This window comes from Bos javanicus, chromosome 3 (genome assembly GCF_032452875.1).
Source record: "Bos javanicus breed banteng chromosome 3, ARS-OSU_banteng_1.0, whole genome shotgun sequence".
NCBI classification, from domain to species: domain Eukaryota; kingdom Metazoa; phylum Chordata; class Mammalia; order Artiodactyla; family Bovidae; genus Bos; species Bos javanicus.
The window spans coordinates 66983279-67003775 of record NC_083870.1 but is presented as its reverse complement, the minus strand read 5'-3'; the positions used below and the strand labels follow the sequence as shown (position 1 = coordinate 67003775).

The window sequence follows — 20497 nt, the reverse complement described above, 5'->3', positions numbered from 1 at the left end:
TAGTTGTGGTCCCATCTATTTTTCCCAACAAAGCTAATTGATTTCAAAGGCTGTCACATATATTTTGTATACCATCACCAAGGCATAATTCCTGGTACATAGTAGGTTTTCCTCACAAAAATACTATGTTATAAATACAGGTCTAATCTGTCAAGTTTGAAAAAAATGCATTTTTGATAGATCATAGACAGGCTATAGTAAGACTGCATATAATATTCCCTCAGAACCCTATGCTGGATACTTAGTTGTCTTCATTTAACATCAGCACTTAATATGCTGGATTGGCATTCTTAAATCCCTTCTGTGTACTGTTCTTGGTCACTCAGTCATGTCCAACTCTTTGCAACCCCATCGACTGTAGCCTGCCAGGCTCCTCTTGTCCATGAAATTCTTCAGGCAAGAATACCATAGTGGGTTGCCATTTTCCTTTTCCAGGGGAGCTTCCCAACCCAGGGATCAAACCCAGGATTGAACCTGAGTCTCTTGTGTCTCCTACATTGGCAGGCAGATTCCTAACCATTAGTGCCACCTGGAATTAAATCCCTTTATTATTCATCGTCCCTTTATTATGACCAAACTTGTTGATGAATCACATGTTCAACCTTATCCTTAGGTCATTGTTTTCTCTTAATTTTGGTAACAATTCATCTGGCTTGCCTGAGATCTCAGACATTTAGAAAAGTACAGTGGGGCCTAATTGTTGTGCTGCTGTTACTCCTTTAAGGTGGCTAAAGACCTGACATCTGCCTGCTCAGATAAGAAAAGTCACTTAATACTAGATTAAGAAAAGTCTGTGAGATTCCAGATATAAAATCCCTTGGTATTTAGGTTACTGAGTGTAAGAATTAAGTTGTTAAACTAATCCCTATTTAGTATTCTAGAATACAGACAGGGAGTGCCCACTCAAACTACTTTCTTTTTTGAATTAAAACTGGTGTGATTTGATAGAATATTTTTCCTATAATTCAACAAGTCTCAGAATATGGTTTTAGAATCCTTAGAAGTCCCCAAGACCCTTCAAGGACCCATAGGCCTTTCTTTTATAACTACATATCTGTATGAGGCCATACCTTCTTTACATACTTCAATCAAAACAACATATCACAATAGTTTGAATACAGAAGTAGATATGAGAATATAGCTATCTTTTTTTAAAGCCAGATATTAAAGAGATGTGCAAACATGTAAAACAATGTCATTCTCCTAAGTATTTTTATTTTGGAAAATACATTTTTTTTCATAAAATGTGTTTATGTTGATGTATAGGAGGTTTGTTATTATTTCCCATGACAAGTATATATTTGAAAATTCTCTTCTAATTTTTAATACATTGATATCTGTAGATACAATCTATATAAACAAAAGCCTTCTGAGCTCCTCAATAGCAGGCCTGTACGTTGGGCCCTTTTATATTTTCTTGGTGATTGTCTGTCATCCCATGTGGTCTATGAGTTCCCTGAAAATAAATATTTTATTCTACGTTCATCTTTGTATATGTAGTGCCTTGTACTGTCTAGCACATTGTAGAAAGATGTTTAATAAATGTTTTTGAATTAATTAATAAGTACATATTTATTCATTTTAGCTAATTTTTCATTTCCCAATTATTTCTGACTCTATCATACTTATCACCTCTAAGTTTATGAAATAACATGCAAACCACCTAATATATAGCAGATAATAGGGATTCAGTTGTTAGTTTCCACTCTTCTCCTTTATATAATGTAGAGAAACCAGGTCTTTCCTCTAATTTATTATAACTTTTAAAAAATTCTTACATTTTGTTGATATACGTAAGTTCATTTTATTAATGACTTCCTCAAATGAGAACTCTCCAGTTTCCTTTGAGTGGTTACTTTAAAGTCTTCCCAAGAAAGAATCAAAGGCCAGAATTATAGGGTTTGATTCTGGGCATAATTCTGAGGTGTTAGGAGGATGCACTGCATGGTGCCTAGAATGTGGCGAGTGCAGCTGGAGGAGGATTTAGAGCATCTATAAAGTATTGTGCATTATGCTGAAATAGATATTGGACAAAGTAAATGAAATAGATTGTATTGTTGAAGACAATGGAAGAAGCGAATACTTGTTGAAGCTTAGTGGTGGGTATATGAGGTTTGATTATATTAGTTGCTTTCACTATATTCCTGAAATAATAAAAAGTTAAATAAAGAAGATAGATTAGACTAATATATCTGATATGTTTAATATAAAATTTTTGATTTATGTCAGATGCATCTAGAAACCAGAAAATCTACATATATCTAGAAAAATCTAAGCACATTTTGAGATGTCAGAGACTGAAAGCAAAAAAGTCCATTCTTAGCGTGAAATGCAGAAAACCACCATTGTTAGTTTGGGAAAATACTTCACTGGTAAGGAAGTGGCTTAAGAATTTTCTTGGAGGGAATTCGCTGCAGTCCAGTGGGTAGGACTCTGAGCTTCCACTGCAGTAGGCACGGGTTCCATCCCTGGTGGGGAACTAAGATACTATATGCACTACAGGGAGAAAAAAAATCTCTCAGAGGTAGAAATAGTCACTGAATATATTTGTCAAGGTGGGAGGTTGAAGGAATGGGAGAAGACAAGGTAAGTCAGAGAGGCTAGGAGAACCTGCAAAAGGGCCTAATAAGCCCAGGTAAGAATTTTAGTTCTGGGCTTACGTAGTTAACATCCGCAGAGCTGGAGTCATAGACTAGAGTTAAAGAGCACAGAGTGGTAGAGAAGGTAGTAGCCAAGTTGATGAAGGTAGAAAGAATGGCAAGCTGTTACGTTATTAGAAATCAAAATAACTGGGGCTGGAAGTTACTCTGAATTTTTTTTTTGACTGCACAGCATATAGGATCCTAGTTCCCCCACGAGGGATCGAACCCGAGCCCCGAGCCACCTGCATTGGCAGCACAGTCTTAACCACTAGACTGTCAAGGATGTCCCATTCTGGAGCTTTTGAAACTTTTACAACATGTAACCTGTACTTTAAAATCATTATTCTGATTATATGTGCCAGTTAAGAACTTTGAAGAAATTGTGTTTAATAAGTTTTCCTATAGCAACCAAGGTAACTTTGTGTCCTTAAACTTTGTTTAAGTTTATTGATCATAATGATAATGATCCACATGAATAATAAATATATATGAATATTCTAGTAAGGATTATTATGTGAAGTTGAAGGAGGGCCTGGGAACTCTCTGCTATACAGCAACAAATATAGCAGCAAATTCCACATAAGTTTATAGACAAGTAGGTGAAACTCATCTATATGTTAACTAATAATATATGTAGAAAGCATGAAAGTGGGAGATGATAAAATGATCAAAGATTGAATGGATATTTGAAATTTGAGAATATATTTCCAAAAGATTAATTTGAAGGAAACCAGAATTGAAAGAGACATGTGTACCCCAATGTTCATCGCAGCACTGTTTATAATAGCCAGGACATGGAAGCAACCTAGATGTCCATCAGCAGATGAATGGATAAAGAAAGCTGTGGTACATATACACAGTGGAGTATTACGCAGCCATTAAAAAGAATACATTTGAATCAGTTCTAATGAGGTGGATGAAACTGGAGCCTATTATACAGAGTGAAGTAAGCCACAAAGAAAAACACGAATACAGTATACTAACGCATATATATGGAATTTAGAAAGATGGTAACAATAACCCTGTGTACAAGACAGCAAAAGAGACACTGATGTGGGAGAGGGAGAGGGTGAGATGATTTGGGAGAATGGCATTGAAATATGTATAATATCATATATGAAATGAGTCGCCAGTCCAGGTTCGATGCACGATACTGGATGCTTGGGGCTGGTGCACTGGGACGACCCAGAGGGATGGTATGGGGAGGGAGGAGGGAGGAGGGTTCAGGATGGGGAACAAGTGTATGCCTGTGGCAGATTCATTTCAATATATGGCAGAACCAATACAATATTGTAGAGTTTAAAAATAAAATAAAAATTTAAAAAAAAACCAAAAGATTAATTTGAAAATCTTTTGGAAATATTCAACAGCAGATTTTAAAATGTAGTATAGACAGTTTATTAAGGGAATTAAAAATTGAGTCAAAGGAATGGGATCTTTTAGAGTTCTTTGCTTTGATGGTTACTACATGGATATTGAAAACCTTTTCATGATGGCTTTGGGGATTTATTTTAAATTATAGTTTATTAATTAGCAGGCATGGAGCTAGGCACTAGGAAGGAATCAATCCTCTGTGTTGTAGAAAAGGAACATAAAGTTTACCAAATATGCAGATGAAGGTCCAGGTGGAAGTAAGAGAAGAGCAAAATGTGGACTGAGAATGGAAGTCCCCGACCTTAGGCCTCTAGTGGGAAGGTTGGGGTATGGTGTCTGCTGTCTTCAATTCTGTATCAGGTGTGGTTGATGTTAGAATCTTACCTGAGTCTACAGATAGTATAGTGGGCTGGACCATTAAAAATCCTGTTCCAAGGCTTTTGTTCAGAGTTTTGGCCAGGAGACTATTAATAACATGAGAATAGGGAGAGTGTCTGTCTATTCAGTGCTGCATTTCTCAACATCTGGCAGAGTGCCTGGCACATAAGAGTTGCTTAATAAATATTTGTGTGATGAATGGTGTGTTCTATTTATATTGTAGTCCCACATAATGTTAACCATAATGAGAGTCACACAATATATCCCAGCATATAAAGTGCTTCCTCTGTAAGTTGGCAGGATTTACTTATTCAGTAAACAATTATTATATAAGTCTTCTATATATCTGCTGCTGCTGCTAAGTCGCTTTAGTCGTGTCCAACTCTGTGCGACCCCATGGACGGCAGCCCACCAGGCTCCCCCGTCCCTGGGATTCTCCAGGCAAGAGTACTGGAGTGGGTTGCCATTTCCTTCTCCAATGCATGAAAGTGAAAAGTGAAAGTGAGGTTGCTCAGTCGTGTCCGACTCTTCACGACCCCATGGACTGCAGCCTACCAGTCTCCTCCGTCCATGGGATTTTCCAGGCAAGAGTACTGGAGTGGGGTGCCATCGCCTTCTCCGTTCTATATATCAGCACATTGCTAAATACTGTGGATACAATGGTACATAAAATACAGTCTATGCTCTCAAAGACCTCACTTTCTGGTAGAGGAGGTGGTCAAGAAAGTGCTTTATTACCACATATTATGGTTGCTGTGTTTGTTCAATTGCTAAGTCATGTCCAGCTCTTTATGATCCCATGGACTGCAGCCCACCATGCTTCTCTGTCCTTCACCATCTCCCAGAATTTGCTCAAACTCAAGCCATTGAGTTGGTGATGCCATCCAACCATCTCATCCTCTACTACTGCCTGGAAAGCTCAAGTCATGTCTGACTTTGCAACTCCTCTCTTCTCTGTCCATGGGGTTGGCCCAGCAAGAATACTGGAGTGGGATGCCATTTCCTCTTCCAGGGAATCTTCTTGACCCAGGGACTGAACCCACATTTCTTATGTCTCCCGCATTGGCAGGCAGGTTCTGTACTACTAGCACCACCTGGGAAGCCCTTATACTGTGGTGAATGCCATAATTAGGGTAAGCATGGGAGTGCTGTTTTAACACACACTAGTGGAGAAGGCAATGGCACCCCACTCCAGTACTTTTGCCTAGAAAATCCCATGGATGGAGGAGCCTGGTAGGCTGCAGTCCATGGGGTCACTAAGAGTCAGACACGACTGAGCGACTTCACTTTCACTTTTCACTTTCATGCATTGGAGAAGGAAATGGCAACCCACTCCAGTGTTCTTGCCTGGAGAATCCCAGGGACAGGAAGCCTGGTGGGCTGCCATCTATGGGATTGCACACGGTTGGACACGACTGAAGCAACTTAGCAGCAGCAGCAGCAGCAGCAGAGAAGCACCTAACCCAGTCTCATGAGTCAAGGAAGGCTTCCTGGAGAAAAATGACAGTTTCAGAACTAAAGAATTAGTAGGAGTTAGCTAAGAGAATGAGTAGAATATCAAGCTGAGGGAGCTAGCTGTGTAAAGGCTCAGGTGGGCCAGTATTTCAGGACATGTGATAGAGTGGGAGGGAAGTATGGAGAAAGATGAAACCAGAGAGGTAAACAACCAAAGTGTATTAACTCATTGAAATAAAAATGCATGTTGATGTATGGCAAAACCAATACAATATGGTAAAGTTAAAATAATAATAATAATAATAAAGTGTAGAATGAGAAGAAAAGGGCAAAGACTGAAACATGGGGGCAAACAACACTGAAGAAGTGTAGAGAGGCAAAGAAACCCTCCAAAGAGAAGGAATGGTTAGAGACATGAAGGAACAGGGAGAGAAATGGTATCATGAGCCAAGTGAGAAGGATTTCAGAATAGAGAAGTGATAGAGTGTCAGATGCAGCAGTGAAGTTCAGAAGGTAGAAACTGTCCATTTTATGGACAGTTTCCCTTAAGGCTCAGCTGGTAAAGAACCTGCATGCCATTGTAGGAGACGTAAGAGATGAGGTTGGATCCCTGGGTTGGAAAGATCCCCTGGAGGAGAGCAAGGCAACAGACTCCAGTGTTCTTGCCTGGAGAATCCACATGGACAGAGGAGCCTGGCGGGCTACAGTCCACAGTGTTGCAAAGAATCAGACACGACTGAAGCGACTTAGCATACATGCATAAAGAGAAAAGGGCTTCCCTGATAGTTCAGTTGGTAAAGAACCCACCTGCAATGCAGGAGACTTAGGTTCAGTTCCTGGGTTGGGAAAATCCCCTGGAGAAGGGATAGGCTACCCACTCCAGTAATCTTGGACTTCTCTTATGGCTCAGTTGGTAAAGAATCTGCCTGCAGTGCAGGAGACCTGGGTTTGATCCCTGGGTTGGGAAGATCCCCTGGAGAAGGGAAAGGCTACCTACTCCAGTATTCTGGCCTGGAGAATTCCATGGACTGTATAGTCCATGGGGTCAAAAAGAGTCAGACACGACTGAGTGACTTTCACTTCACTTCATAAAGAGAAAAACATTATTATGCCTAATTTACATGTAAAATGGAAGTTCACAGAATTTAACTGGCTTTCCCGGGGCCATACATCTAATAAATGACCTCATCAAAGTTTTCAGGCTCTAATTCCAGTATTTCTTCCACCATCGTTGTCTTTTGTTTTTGCTTTTCTGGCCACACACACTGCACAGCTTATGTAATGTTAGTTCCCCAACCAGAGATCAAACTTAAGCCCCTGGCAGTAAAAGTGCTGAGTCCTAACCACTGGACTACCAGGGAATTCCATCTTTGTTGCCATGTGTTTGAAAAATCAACAATTAAGTGAGATATTATCATTAAGATATATTTATAATTCTGAATTCTACCAAGGTCCTTAAGCATCAAAAGTTCTAGGAGAAAATTTTGAAAGATTTCATATTATATTTGTATGAAACTTTTGTCCAATTAAAAAAATACACAAATCTGTAAGCTTTTGTATGAGAAGGTTTATGAAATGTTATGACAAGATTGAAACTGTACGTGTTATTTGTTTTTAAATTTTAATTTCATAATACACATTGTACAACATATAATTACAGTCATTTACATATTGAGCAACTTAGTCCACAGCATGGTCCCTGGTTGGCTGACAGAAAAGGAGACAGTTGTGTCAGGGTTGAAGGTTACTGCCCAGGTGCTAGTGATAAGAATCCACCTGGCAATGCAGGGAACATAATGAGACTTGGGTTCGATCGCTCGGTGGGGAAGACCCCCTGGAGAAGGAAATGGCAACCCACTCCAGTATTCTTGCCTGGAGAATCCTATGGGCAGAGGAGCCTGGCGGGCTACATACAGTCCATGGTGTCACGAAGAGTCAGGACTGAAGTGACTTAGCATGCACGAAGGTGACTGTGTCTGTCTGGTAGGAAGGGCATGAGTACTTCAGGCTTGTAGAGTGAGGATAGAGAGAGAGAAAGAAGAGGATTTAAGGAAACAAACATTTTCAGCTGCAAGTTAGCACTATGGCTCCATTCCTTGACTAAAGTTCAGTGTCTGCGACTCCCTTTCACAGGAATTTCCTTGATGGATTTATGGTTTAGTGTTGAGATTCACTAAAATGTGTGACATTCAGCTAATTTTTAAATGCTTCATAGAGTCCTTGTCATGACTTTGTTGGAGTCAATTAATACTTTAAAAAGTTTTCATAGGACTTCCCTGGTGGTCCAGTGGCTAAGACTCCACATTCCCACTGCAAGGGCCCTGAGTTTGATCCCCGATCAGAGAACTAGATCCTATATGCCTCAACTAAAGAACCTGCATGCTGCAACACACAAAAAAGATTCTGTGTACTGCAACTAAGACCTGGCTGCAGCCCAGTGGTTCATTGGTAGAGTCCAACTGCCAGTGCCTGCCAATGCAGGAGATGTGGGTTCGACCCCTGGGTCAGGAGGAGCCCCTGGAGAAGGAAATGGCAACCCACTCCAGTATTCTTGCCTTGGAAATCACATGGACAGAGGATCCTGGCGGGCTACAGTCCATGGGGTCACAAAGAGTTGGACACTACTTAGCAACTAAGCAACAACAGCATTAAAAAAATAAAAAGTTTTCATAAAATCAAAATGTTCAGTCATTAAGCAAATAAAATAATTTGGATTACACTGTTAAATAATGTTCTGTTAGATAAAAATTTAGAAGCCTTTTGTACTTTGGCAATTTAGCAGAATGATAGAATATATCCATGTGTTCCTTAATCAAGAGAATAACATGCATGTAAATATTGTTACTGGGTTCTTCACTGTCCTTATTTGCAGCAGTCAGAGTGCTGCTTGCATGTTGCTGACTTGGGCACTTTAAAAATCAGAGCCCAAACGGCCCCTGACTTCATCCCACATGAATGAGTTTGCTAAATGAATTCTAAACCACAACCAGCTGAGATAGCAGCATTTCATTCAGTACCTGGGAATAATTTCGTAACCTGTCTGTATTCTGCTTAACGTCAAGAGAATAACTAACTGTTAGCCTGTATCACTTTAAAAGGAAATAAGCTACTTGAATAAAAACTCTGTGATGCTCTCATAGGGCAAAATACCTGTTTCTCAATTCATCCAGTACCGTATTCTGCTACTAGTTGCCAGCTAAAGATTACAAATTCACTAAGTGTAGAGAATACCGTTAATCATGTCTTTTCAGCTTCCGACATATTTCTACTGCTTGGAATTGTGGTTCTCAAATAATTGGATTAAAGGCTCTGTTGATTACACAAGTAAGTCAAAGCTTATAAGCTGGTTGGTATTCCCCTCATCCCCATCACACAAAGCAGTTGTGCTGCTTTCTTGGCATCAGCATAATACAATGGGTAAGAGTGCAGACTCAGTAGTCACACTGCCAATCTGTGTCCCCTTTGTCCACCACTCATTGTTTGTATGGTCTTTGGCAAGTTACTTGACTTTTCTAAGTCTCATTTTCTGTAACAATTTCCATAAGACTTCAAATCCTACTAGAGAAACTCCAAGACATTTTTCTCATATTAATATTTTAAGAAATTTTAAATGACTGAGTTTGGAAAGTTTTTTGAGATAGAGTTTGATAATAGTATTCACTTCAGATGAATATTGTGGAAAATAAATGAAATAATGATTGTTAACCAGCTGGTACATTACCTGGCACACAGTAAAGGCTCAATAACTATTAGCTTGGATTATTATCATCATAAATTATTCATATTGTGATAAAAGGATGTACTAGTGAGATAGTACAATAGTACTAGTGAGAGAATACAATGCAGTCAATGACTGTGGAACAGAATTGTTTCCTGTAAAATTAATAAACCAAATGTAGTCTAATTTATACCTTTAACCCTGGTTCAGCACAGAAAGACAACAGAGTTAGCAATGGAATCCTGCTATCGTTTCTACCAGGCAGTGTAATGTCTTTTAAAAATTATCTATAAATCCTACAAATATTTATCTGCTTGATTTTGAAATTTTTTTGTTCAACCTAAAACTATGAAAGATATATAGGTCCTACTGGTTTGTAATTTACACCTTAAAAAACAAGAGCTAATTAACTTATTTTGCTACAATTTTTTTATCCTCAAAGCTCAGAACAGAGTAAACTGTCAGCAAAGGATAGTTTGCTTATATTTTAAGCAATAATGTTAACATTAATACTACTCAAATTTTCACAGACTTTCAAAATGAGAGCTCAGAATATTGAAATGACACTTTAAAAACTATTTTAAGTGGTTTTGTTCATACTACATTTAAAAAATCAATATTTTATTCTGAATCTATAAAGAAGTCAAAATTTAATTTGAATTTTTTTTTTTAACTAGGTGACAAGTGTTAACTGATCCATTTATTCTCCAGGATTACTCTTGACAGTATCAACAAGCCACACAATTTTATTTAATTTCACTAGGATAAAAAGACTTCCTGCTGGTCAATTAATTCAGCTAAAATGATCAGTCCTTATAATCTCATGAGATTGCACAAATTTTCATCATACACTTTTGTATTACTATTTTAAATTGCACAAATAACATGTTAATATATGCTCACTGGCAGGGAAATGTAGGTTTTTGCTGAAAAAGGTTAAGGGAGACCATGAGTAATGAAATCAATCAAAATTATTGATACCTAATAATGTAAGGCATTATTTTTGAGATAACATGTTATATGTTATCTAATCCTAACTAGGAAGCAACAGAGTTGGAATTTAGATCTGATTATCAAATTGTAGTAATCAAACTGTGAGGTGATGAAGGCTGTATTAATACTGGAGCAGTAAAAATAGTGAAGTAATTAATATATAAGAATAAATTTGAAAGTAACATTAACGAATTGTGATAATCTGTTAAAATTAGGATATATAGAAGAATGAACCATAAATAACTCTAAAACTTGAGAAGCTATGACAGTGAAGACTAGGTTTTGTTAGTTATACAGGAAGAAATATCTAATAGGTAACTCTAGATATAATAGAATGGCTCAGGTAAGAGAACAGAACTAGAGCTGTTTGTTATTTTTATCTCAGGCGCATTCATGCATGACCTACTTTTATTGGGCAATTATTGTTAATAATATAGTAAGCACTCACAGACCTACTAAATGACCAAAGTTAGAACTTGTTAATAATTACATGGAATCATGTCCACCTCCCTCCTATCATATTTTCTCCTGCCACAAAAGAAAACTTTAGCCCCAGATGGCTTCACTGGGAAGTTCTTGCAAACATTTAAGGAAAAATTAGTACCAGTTCTGCATGAAACATAAAGAAAAGGAAGAAATTTCTTAGGGAAAATTAAAGAAAAGGAAATACTTCTCAACTCATTCTATGAGAGCAGTATTACTCTGTTAACAAAAACAGACGTTATAAGAAAAAAAAATCTGCAGACCAATATGTTTTATAAACATGGTTGCAAAACTTCTCAAAAGGTTTTATCAAATTATCAGTATGTTAAAGGATAATGCATGGTGAATTTTATCCTGGGAATATAAAGTCTATTTAACATTTGAAACCAAATTAATGTAGTTCACCATAATGAAGATGAAAAAGCATAATTATCTCACAGACACAGACATACTTGGGCCACCTGATGAAAAGAACCAACTGATTGGAAAAGACTCTGATGCAGGGAAAGATTGAGGGCAAGAGGAGAAGTGGGAAACAGATGATGAGATGGTTGGATGGCATCACTGACTCAATGGACATGAATTTAAGCAAACTCTCGAAGACAGTGAAGGACGAGGAAGCCTGGCGTGCTGCAGTCCATGGGATTGCAAAGAGTCAGACCTGACTTAGCAACTGAACAACAATAAAATGGGCAAAAGATTTAAGTAGACACTTTCATAAAAGAATATTTACAGATAGAAAAGAAATATACGAAAAGATGTTCAATATCATTAGGTACCAAGGAATGTTAATTAATACCATAATATGATGTCACTGCATACATTTAGAATGTCTGAAATTAAGAAGACTACACTAAGTGTTGGAGAAGGCAATGGCACCCCACTCCAGCACTCTTATCTGGAAAATCCCATGGATGGAGGAGCCTGGTGGGCCGCAGTCCATGGGGTAGCTAAGAACGACTGAGCGACTTCACTTTCACTTTTCACTTTCATGCATTGGAGAAGGAAATGGCGACCCACTCCAGTGTTCTTGCCTGGAGAATCCCAGGGACGGGGAGCCTGGTGGGCTGCCGTCTATGGGGTTGCATAGAGTCGGACACGACTGAAGCGACTTAGCAGCAGCAGCAGCAGCATACCAAGTGTTGACGAAGATGCAGAGAAAGTATAGCTCTCATATTGGTGGGAAGATAAAATAGTACAGCCATTTAGAAAACAGTTTGGCAGTTCTTTAAAAAGTTGAACATACATTTACCATAAGGCCTAGCCATTATACTTCATTTATTTACCCAAGAGAAATAAAAAAGCATATGTCCACACACAGACTTGTACGTGAATACTCATACCAGCTTTATTTTTAATAGTAATTGGAAACAACTTAAATGTCCATCTGCAGATGAATGATTAACAGTGGTTAACTCTGGTATATTAATACAATGGAATATTATTCAGTAATAAAAAGAAATGAACTTTTGGTATATGCAATGACATGGATGAATCTCAAAATAATTATGCATGGTGAAAGAAGCTGAACAGTAGAGTACATACTTGTATGATTCCTTTCATAGAAAACGTAAACTAATCTACAAGTGATAGAAAGCATTATCTGCCTAGGAATGGAGGTGGGAACAGCTGAAAGAAAAGGGAGGTTAAGAGGATCTGGGATACTTTTGGGTGTAAGTATATATTCAGTTTTTTTCTTTCTTTTTTTTTTTGGCTACACTGTGTGGCTTTGGGATCTCGGTTTCCTAACCAGTGATTGAACACAGGCCACGACAGTGAAAGTGCTGAGTTCTAACCACTGGACCACCAGGGAATCCCTATATATTTATATCTTGATTGTGCTGATAGTGTCCTGGGTATATACATATGTCAGAACTCATTGAACTATGCACTTTCAAAAAATATAGCTTACTGTATGTCTATTATACCTTCGAATTTTTTAAAATTGAAAATTTAAAGCCAATAGGCAAATTAAAATAAAATTGTAAAAAATATTCAATCAATACAGAAGTAGGCAGAAAAGGGGAATGGCATATGTACACACACATGCATGCATATGCATTGTTAAAAGTTTGAAATTACATGAAATAAAAATGACAGAATTAAAGGAATAGACAATTCTATATAGGTTAAGAACTGCTGCTGCTAAGTCACTTCAGTCGTGTCCAACTCTGTGTGACCCCATAGATGGCAGCCACCACGCTCCCCCGTCCCTGGGATTCTCCAGACAAGAACACTGGAGTGGGTTGCCATTTCCTTCTCCAATGCATGAAAGTGAAAAGTGAAAAGTGAAAGTGAGGTTGCTCAGTCGTATCCGACTCTTAGCAACCCCATGGACTGCAGCCCACCAGGCTCCTCCATCCATGGGATTTTCCAGGCAAGAGTACTGGAGTGGGGTGCCATTGCCTTCTCCGAGGTTAAGAACTAGACCAAGACAAATTTTTTTTATTAAAGACATAGAAGATCCAAATAACATGATCAACCACCTTGACCTCATTGATAACTATAGAATAATACGCATCCAATAACAATACAAATTCTTTGCACAGGCACTTGATACATTCACTAAACTATTTTGGGTTATTAACTTACAAGGATTTTTTTAACACCATGCACCTTATACCTTCTATACCCTAAATCTTGGGGAAAGAACTGAGAGTTACTGTAGTTAATTACGTGCTTAGATTATGTCATTATTTTTTGAGGGGTAATAAATGTGCTATTTCTCTTTATAAAAATATTTATATAGCACTTTAAAAAATTAAGTCATCAAAAATTCTTACTCAATACTAATATTTTTTTCAGGAGCAGAAAATTACAAAGCTTCATAATCACCCCAAGACCACATAGAGCAAACATGAATGATATTTCCCAAAAGGCTGAGGTAAGCTTTTTAACTTAAAAGTTAAAAAATGGGGGAATCTTAGAGTTGACTGCATAACTGCTAGAAGGGCAACTGGTGGAAAGGTCATCCACAGAAGTTCATAGTAACATAGTGTCAAGATGTAAGACATAAGAAGAGATAAAATTCACAAGCTGGTCTCAGTATTTTCATTTGGACTCTTATCTAGGAAGCATGATTATAAAATTGTGTGTGTGATGGTAAAATGGATGTGATGGCTAGCATCTTGAGTAAATTTTAACATATTGACAAATCTTAGAAATTGTTTTTTCAGTATTAAAAAAAAACAGAATTGACATATACTCTTACGAGAAATCAATGACACCATAAGTAGAAAATAAAATAGAGGCTGTGTATGCCACAGATTAATTAATCAATTTGCCATTAACACTAGGAGAAGGAGTTTGTTGTTCTGAGGCGATGAAGTTTTATTTACTGAAACTTCTTTTAGAAATCAGTGTAATTTTCAAAAAGATAAAAATAATTTGGTTTCCTGGTTTCAAAATGGAGGAAACCCGTTTCTCCAGCCTTTTAACAGATTCCTCCTTCTTTGGAAAGCTTGTTTGTCATTTGGAAATTTTTCCTAGAGCACATCCTACTTGGAATGATACAGCATTCTCACGTATTTTCAGTGTTGGCTTAAAGAAGTTCTAGATGGGCAGTGCAGCAGTAGTAACAACAAAAATCACTGCTTGTGCACAAAGGCCATGGCTCACCTCAACCACAAATGAGAAGCAAAGGCTCTTCAGTTTTCCTCATATTAGATACAGAAACAAGCAAGAAAATTAATATATAAATTAGGCTTAAGCTTTTTGCTATGTTTTCAACTTATCTAACTTATTAAAATTAGACTTGGTATCTTTTAAGCAAGTAATGTAAAATCTGAATCTTTAATAATGAAATAGGTCAGTAGAATACAGGTTGTTTTGAAATGGAATGCAGTCTTCAAAGTTTATATTTTTCCAGCGTTCAGCTTCAGTGGAACACATACAAAATGGGACTTCCTTGCAATATATTAGTAACATTTTTACTCTCATATTTTCTGTAATATCATCTTTCATACTTAGATTTTAGAAGGTATCTAATCTGATTCTTATACAAATAAAGGTTTCAAACTCATTTCTATATTCTGTTTTGATAAATATTTCTGATATTGCTTATTCTGATCTATCTTTACCTAATTTCTTCCTTTCTTATTTTTTTTTAACTTTCTTCTCTTTATTTTCTTCTAACGAAGATTCTGCTTTCTTCATCTAAACCTATACCAAAAACCTATGTGCCAAAACTTGGCAAGGGTGATGTAAAGGATAAGTTTGAAGCCATGCAGAGAGCAAGGGAAGAAAGAAATCAAAGGAGATCTAGAGACGAAAAGCAAAGAAGAAAAGAACAATATATTAGAGAGAGAGAATGGAACAGGAGAAAGCAGGAGGTTATTTTATTTTATTTTTATTTTATTCTTGTGCAAATTTTCACCATTTGAATTTACATTTTATTTATTATTCACATTAACCACATTTCATATTAACTGTACTTAAAATATTTTCTGCATTTATAAGCTAATTTCAAACTCTGCATATAATATGATTTAGTCTGAAGTTTTGACATGTTCATGTTAATTTATTTACCCATCTAGATTAAAGAAATGCTTGCTTCTGATGATGAAGAAGAGGTATCTTCTAAAGTAGAAAAGGCTTATGTCCCAAAGCTAACAGGTAAGCCACTTGAGGGGTAAACTGTAAATAAAACTGCAAACAAAGAAACAAAACAAAATGTCAAACTTGTTTCATATATTCTTAGGAACTGTTAAAGGTAAATTTGCTGAAATGGAGAAACAAAGACAAGAGGAACAAAGGAAGAGGACGGAGGAGGAACGAAAACGCCGAATTGAGCAGGACCTTTTAGAGAAGAGGAAGATACAACGTGAATTAGCAAGAAGGGCTGAGCAGGTATACAATAGATATTCAGTCAGTATTTGCTGCAGAAACTAATTGTACAGAATAAAACTAACCAGTATGTTGCCTAATCAAAGTGTTTTACTATAACATAAACCTATTAAATAGCAGCTAGCATGAAAATAAGGTCTTAAGCACAATATTTAATATCGAATGCCTAGAAAGATAAGGGCAGAATGTGTCTATTTCAAGGTTGAGTACTGAGATGACTTTTGTTATATACTGTCTTATTCTGTCCACATTCTGTATTTTTCTTGACACATTAGGAAATTTTACAAAGATATAAGGCAAATTCACACATAAATTATCCAGACATGTAACAAAATGCTGATCTTTTAATAGCAATCAAAAATACTTGCTGGATATTATCAAGCACTAAGGCTTAATTAGAATATCTTCCTACTCAATTATTTGTAACATGTAACAAAATTAAGTCACATTTTATTCAATAATGGTATTATTAGCAAGTTGGGGATGGTGGTAGGAGAGGGGAGATAGGTGTGACAGTCATGTCCTTTACTAGCCATTCCTGATGCCCATAGCCATGAAGAATAAACTAGAAGAAGAAAGACATTATTACTATGATTTTATAGAATCTCTTAATGAACTTAAAATTCGCATGTATTTTCTTTATTTTTTTTTAAATTTTATTTTTAAACTTTACAATATTGTATTAGTTTTGCCAAATATCGAAATGAATCCGCCACAGGTATACCCGCGTTCCCCATCCTGAACCCTCCTCCCTCCTCCCTCCCCTACCCTCCCTCTGGGTCGTCCCAGTGCACCAGCCCCAAGCATCCAGTACCGTGCATTGAACCTGGACTGGCGACTCGTTTCATGCATGATATTATACATGTTTCAATGCTTTTCTCCCAAATCTCCCCACCCTCTCCCTCTCCCACAGAGTCCATAAGACTGATCTATACATCAGTGTCTCTTTTGCTGTCTCGTACACAGGGTTATTGTTACCATCTTTCTATACTGTATTGGTGTTTTTCTTTCTGGCTTACTTCACTCTGTATAATAGGTTCCAGTTTTATCCATCTCATTAGAACTGATTCAAATGTATTCTTTTTAATGGCTGAGTAATACTCTATTGTGTATATGTACCATAGCTTTCTGCTCAAAGGATGAGAACTAAGAGGCTGGTAAAGATTTTAAAATACTCAAGAATCTGATCTAAGTTCCAGAAAAAGTTAATCTCTCAAAATGATTAATGATTGTAATGACATAGAAACTTGAAATTCTAATAGTCAAAATGAACATTTTATTAAGTAAAGAACTGATCAGTTCACAAAATTTCTCTAATATATTGATATTTGTTTTATATTATAAATGATCTGTAGTCATAGAGTTGAAAAAAATGCCAGAAGACAGTTATATTGCTTATGTACTTTAACCTTGTCTACACTGTAGGATCAAAAGAGATGATTAACATACTGATTTTAGTGAAACTAAACTAGTACAATAACGGTATTTATCTCTCAGAGTTTTATTAAGATTATATGAGTTAATAAGTGGAAGCATTTAGGACAGTGCCTGGTACAAAGTAAGTGGGCTATAAATGAATGTTTCATCTAAATAGTAGTACATATATATAAAATGTCATGAAACCATTTTAGTTTTCCCTTCTCTCATCAACATTTTAACAAGTATCCTAACATAATGTTCACAGTATATTGTCTCTTTCATAACCATTTTTATTGCGAGGTTGTACTTGGCTCCTTTTTGCCTTTAAGTGTCTTAAATCTGTTTGCTATGCTTCTTTCAGTTCCTACAACTTTTCTGAACAAAAGTGACAGGGACTTCCCTGGCAGTCCAGTGATTAGGACTCAGCACTTTCTCTGCTGGGAGTCCAGGTTCAATCCTTGGTCAAGGAATTAAGATCCTACAAGCTGTACAGCATGGCCAAACAAACAAACAAAAAACCCCAAAACAAACAGAAAAATGACAAAGAAGGCAAAGCATATGCCATATTTGCATGTCAAGGAAATTTACTCTGACTTTGTGAATAACCACTTTTATGGCACAAGTAGCCATTTGTATGGTGGCAAATAATGATATATGCCAGATGAAATTATAGAAAAGAATTGGGATTTTCTATATTTTATCACTTTGTATTTCTTTGTGTAAAGAGAGAATGGTATACTTTACCTCTGTCACCTCCAGTCATCAAAGATTAGGATTCATTTTTAAATGAAATTTCAGAAGGGGGCACAATTATTAAAAAATGAACATTTTAGGTTATATGTTATAAATACAAAACATATCACTATATGTAATTATATTTATAATACAAATTGTAAAAGAAGGTAATAAAATTATAGTAAAATATATAATTAAAATATATGGTGCTTGGCAGGAAATAATGAGTATACACATGGGGTTAGTCTACTTCTTTGAAATCTTGTGTTCTCTTCCAAGAAGCACTGATTACACACTAGACTTTGAGACCCACTACAACCCCATGAACTGAATATGCAGGCAGTGGCTTCACAAAGAACTATGTATGTGTTGAAGAGGTGAATTTGAATCTGATGAAGACATAGGGTACTCAGAAAGAAATGGAAAACAGCTAATCCTGAAAAAGAACCATTTTAGTAACTATAGATACTGTATGGCAAGAGAATCTTGGTTAATAAAAATTTTAGCCTATTGAATTATTTGAGAATATGTAGGTAGAGCAATATAAACTATTAATAGTAATTTCACTTTGTAAATATGGGAAATCTAATTTTAAAATCTAATTAAGTATATTTTCCACTCAAATCTAATAAAATTTAATCTATCTTTGAATATAAGAAGTAGAGGGAGGCGCCAAGATGGCGGAGGAGTAGGACGGGGAAAACACTTTCTCCCCCACAAATTCATCAAAAGAGCATTTAAACGTCGAGTAAATTCCACAAAACAACTTCTGAAAGCCGGCAGAGGACATCAGGCACCCAGAAAAGCAACCCAACTCTTCAAAAGGAGGTAGGAAAAAATATTAAAGACAATAAAAGAGACAAAAGAGGGAGGGACGGAGTTCCGTCCCGGGAAGGGAGTCTTAAAAGAGAGAAGTTTCCAAACACCAGGAAACCTTCTCACTGCCGAATCTGCGCCGAGCTTTGGAAGCACAGAGGGTAACATAACAGGGAGAAAAAATAAATAAACAATTAAAACTCGCAGATTGCGAGCCCTACGGTAACTCCCCCAGCGGAGAAGCAGCGCAGACGCCTGCATCCGCCATTAGCAAGCGGGGGCTGGGCAGGGAGGCACGGCGCGGGCTGCATCGCTGAGAGTAAGAATCAGGCCTGAATACCCTGAGCACTATCTGAGCGAAATAATTTGGGCTAGCAAACCAGACTGTGGGATATCTACCATGCGAAAAGCCAGCCCTAACCTAAGACACCGCCAGCCCGCGCATGGAACAAAGGACTAAACAGAGATAGCCGGCTGCAGACCTTCCCCCTCCGGTGGCAGGCAGCCAGAGCCCGAAGGGGGCAATCGCAGCCCCAGAGAGACATTATCTATAAAACTGGCTTCTTTGCTAACTAAAACTTATTGGGGGTCTGGACGGTCAACATCTGCCTGAGAAGGTGCGCCGGTTTTACACCCAGATAACCGAGTGGCGGGGAGGCGATAAGTCGCAGCATTGGCGCTCGCCAAACACCTCATCACCTGAGCTGCTCGGACCTGGGAAGAGCACAAAACGCAGGCCCAACTGAGTCTGCGCCTCTGAGGACTACCTGAGTGCCTGAACCTGAGCGGCTTGGACCTGGGAGGTGCATGCAACCCAGGGCCAGCCTCGGATTGTTCCCGGTGGAACAACCTAGAGCCCGAGCAGTGTGGGCAGGGAGGCTACACGCGCCGTGAGCGGGGGCAGACCCAGTGTGGCTGAGGCACTGCGAGCCCACGCCAGTGTTATTTGTTTGCAGCATCCCTCCCCTCCCTCCCCACAGCGCAACTGAACAAAGAGAAGAAATACAGCTCCACCCACCAGAACACCGACACAAGCTTCCCTAACCAGGAAACCTTGACAAGCCACCTGTACAAATCCACACACAGCGAGGAAACGCCACAATAAAGAGAACTCCACAAACTGCCAGAATACAGAAAGGACTCCCAAACTCAGCAATTTAAACAAGATGAAGAGACAGATGAATACCCAGCAGATAAAGGAACAGGATAAATGCCCACCAAACCAAACAAAAGAGGAAGAGATAGGGAATCTACCTGATAAAGAATTCCAAATAATGATAGTGAAATTGATCCAAAATCTTGAAATTAAAATGGAATCACAGATAAATAGCCTGGAGACAAGGATTGAGAAGATGCAAGAAAGGTTTAACAAGGACCTAGAAGAAATAAAAAAGAGTCAATATATAATGAATAATGCAATAAATGAAATTAAAAACACTCTGGAGGCAACAAATAGTAGAATAACAGAGGCAGAAGATAGGATTAGTGAATTAGAAGATAGAATGGTAGAAATAAATGAATCAGAGAGGATAAAAGAAAAACGAATTAAAAGAAATGAGGACAACCTCAGAGACCTCCAGGACAATATTAAAGGCTACAACATTCGAATCATAGGGGTTCCAGAAGAAGAAGACAAAAA

General features: G+C 37.6%; 1 protein-coding gene across 6 annotated transcripts in view; it reads left to right on the top strand.

Annotated features, from left to right (window-relative positions):
* Window positions 1-20497, top strand: part of NEXN (nexilin F-actin binding protein) — a 58496-nt gene that overhangs the window by 8979 nt on the left and 29020 nt on the right. For 3 of the 6 annotated variants that reach the window (XM_061411517.1, XM_061411515.1, XM_061411516.1), the window contains exons 2-5: window positions 13849-13927; window positions 15183-15374; window positions 15579-15657; window positions 15743-15891. In XM_061411517.1, the coding sequence (XP_061267501.1) occupies window positions 13901-13927; window positions 15183-15374; window positions 15579-15657; window positions 15743-15891 (447 nt within the window). In that variant the 5' untranslated portion in view covers window positions 13849-13900. The remainder of the gene's footprint in view (window positions 1-13848; window positions 13928-15182; window positions 15375-15578; window positions 15658-15742; window positions 15892-20497) is intronic. The other 3 variants (XM_061411520.1, XM_061411518.1, XM_061411519.1) reach the window with 1 other exon arrangement.